We start from the raw sequence: 2,294 nt of genomic DNA, 5'->3' as shown, positions 1-2,294 counted from the left end.
TGAATTAGCATCATCAGTGACAGCAGCAACATTGTCATCAGCATCATCAGCATTAGTTTCATCAGCCTCAGCAGCATCAGCATCATCAGCGTCATCTTCAGCATTGTAAATGCCAGCAGCATCAGCAACATCAGCATCAGTGTCAGCAGCATCAGCCTCAGCAGCATCAGCATCGCATATGCTTCGGAAGCATCAGCATCAGCATTTTAAGCGTCATCATCAGCATCATCAGTGTCAGCAGTATCATCTTCAGCGTCATCATCAGCATCATCAACGTCAGCGTCATCATCACTGTCATCAGTGTCACCAGCATTATCATCGTCAGCGTCTGCATTAGCATCGTAGCAGCAGCATCGTCAGCAGCATCGTCAGCATCAGCATCATTAGCTTTAGCATCAGCATCATTAATATCAGCAAGGTCATAATCAGCATCAGCAGCGTAATCATCACCATCAGCGGCGTCAACAGCGTCAGCGTCATTAGCAGCATCAGCAGCATCACGAGTATTATCAGCATCAACAGCATCAGCAGCATCACGAGTATTATCAGCATCAACAGCATCAGCAGCATCAATATAATTAGCATTAAAATCAGCAACATTATCAACATCATCAGCATCAGTTACATCAGCATCATCAACAGCATCATCAGCATCATCTGCATAGGAATCAGCAGCATCATGAGCGTTATAAGCATCAGCATCATCAGCATCATCAGCATTATCAGCATCAGTTACATCAGCATCAGCATCAGCAGCACCAGCATAAACAGCATCACCATCAGCATCAGCATCAACAGCATCAGCATCATCCTCAGCATCATCATCAGTAACATTAGCATCAGCATCAGTTTCTGCAGTATCAGCAGCATCATCAGCATCAGCATCATTAGGATCATTAGGATCATCAGCATCAGCGGCATCAGCAGCATCTGCATCAGCAGCATCAGCACCAGCAGCATCACTATCGCATCAGCAGTATCAGCATTAGCTTCATCAGCATCATCATCAGCATCATCCGCATCAGAAGCATTATTATCAGAGTCATCATCAGCATCATCAGAGTCAGCAACATCAGCATCGGATGTCAGCAGCATCAGCCTCAGCAGCATCAGTATCAAATAAGCTTCAGAAGCTTCAGTATCAGCATCATAAGCGTCATCATCAGCATCATCAGCGTCATCATCAGCATCATTAACGTCAGCGGCAACAGCAGCCTCCACATTAGCAGCATCCGCATAAGCAGCATCAGCATCAGCAGCATCAGCATTGCAAAAGCCGTTTCAGCATTAGCTTCATCAGCATCGGCATCATCAGCATCAGAAGCATTATTATCAGTGTCTTCAGCAGCATTATTAGCGTCAGGGTCATCATCAGCGTCATCATCAGCGTCATCATCAGCGTCATCAGCGTCACCACCATTATCATCGTCAGCGTCTGTATTAGTATTGTCAGCAACAGCAGAAACCTCGTCAGCAGCATCGTCAGCATCAGCATCAGTTTCTTCAGCATCAGCAGCGTCATCATCAGCATCAACAGCGTAATCATCAGCATCAGCAGCGTCAGCAGCGTCAGCAGCGTCAGCAGTATCAGCAGCATTAGCAGCATCACGAGCATTATCAGCATCAGCAGCATCATCGACAGCAGCATCATCAGCATCAGCATCACCATTATCAATGTCAGAACCAGTAGCATCAGCAGCATCCACAGAGTCAGCAGTATCATCATCACTGTCATCAGCAGCATCATTAGCGTCAGCGTCATCATCAGCGTCACCAGCATTATCATCGTCAGCGTCTGCATTAGCATCGTCAGTGACAGCAGCAACATCGTCAGAAGCATCGTCAGCATCAGCATCACCTTCATCAGCATCAGGAGCGTCATCATTAGCATCAACAGCGTAATCATCAGTATCAGCATCGTCAGCAGCATCAGCAGCATCAGCAGCATCAGCAGCATCAGCAGCATCAGCAGCATCATCGACAGCAGCATCATCAGCATCAGCATCACCATTATCAATGTCAGAACCAGTAGCATCAGCAGCATCCACAGAGTCAGCAGTATCATCATCACTGTCATCAGCAGCATCATTAGCGTCAGCGTCATCCTCAGCGTCACCAGCATTATCATCGTCAGCGTCTGCATTAGCATTGTCAGCGACAGCAGCAACATCGTCAGAAGCATTGTCAGCATCAGCATCAGCTTCATCAGCATCTGGAGTGTCATCATTAGCATCAACAGCGTAATCATCAGCATCAGCAGCGTCAGTAGCATCAGCAGCATCAGCAGCATCAGA

At 47.0% G+C, this 2,294-nt stretch overlaps 1 protein-coding gene across 1 annotated transcript in view; it reads left to right on the top strand.

Moving 5' to 3' along the window:
• LOC118478427 (chitinase-like protein PB1E7.04c) overlaps nucleotides 1-2,294 on the top strand; it is a 7,545-nt gene that overhangs the window by 1,746 nt on the left and 3,505 nt on the right. Inside the window, exons 3-5 of the mRNA XM_035972019.1 lie at nucleotides 9-201; nucleotides 910-1,433; nucleotides 2,024-2,265. Of these exons, the coding sequence (XP_035827912.1) occupies nucleotides 9-201; nucleotides 910-1,433; nucleotides 2,024-2,265 (959 nt within the window). The remainder of the gene's footprint in view (nucleotides 1-8; nucleotides 202-909; nucleotides 1,434-2,023; nucleotides 2,266-2,294) is intronic.

The sequence above is a fragment of the Aplysia californica genome, unplaced genomic scaffold, assembly GCF_000002075.1.
Source record: "Aplysia californica isolate F4 #8 unplaced genomic scaffold, AplCal3.0 scaffold00558, whole genome shotgun sequence".
Lineage (NCBI taxonomy): Eukaryota > Metazoa > Mollusca > Gastropoda > Aplysiida > Aplysiidae > Aplysia > Aplysia californica.
This window is presented reverse-complemented; position numbering and strand designations above follow the sequence as displayed.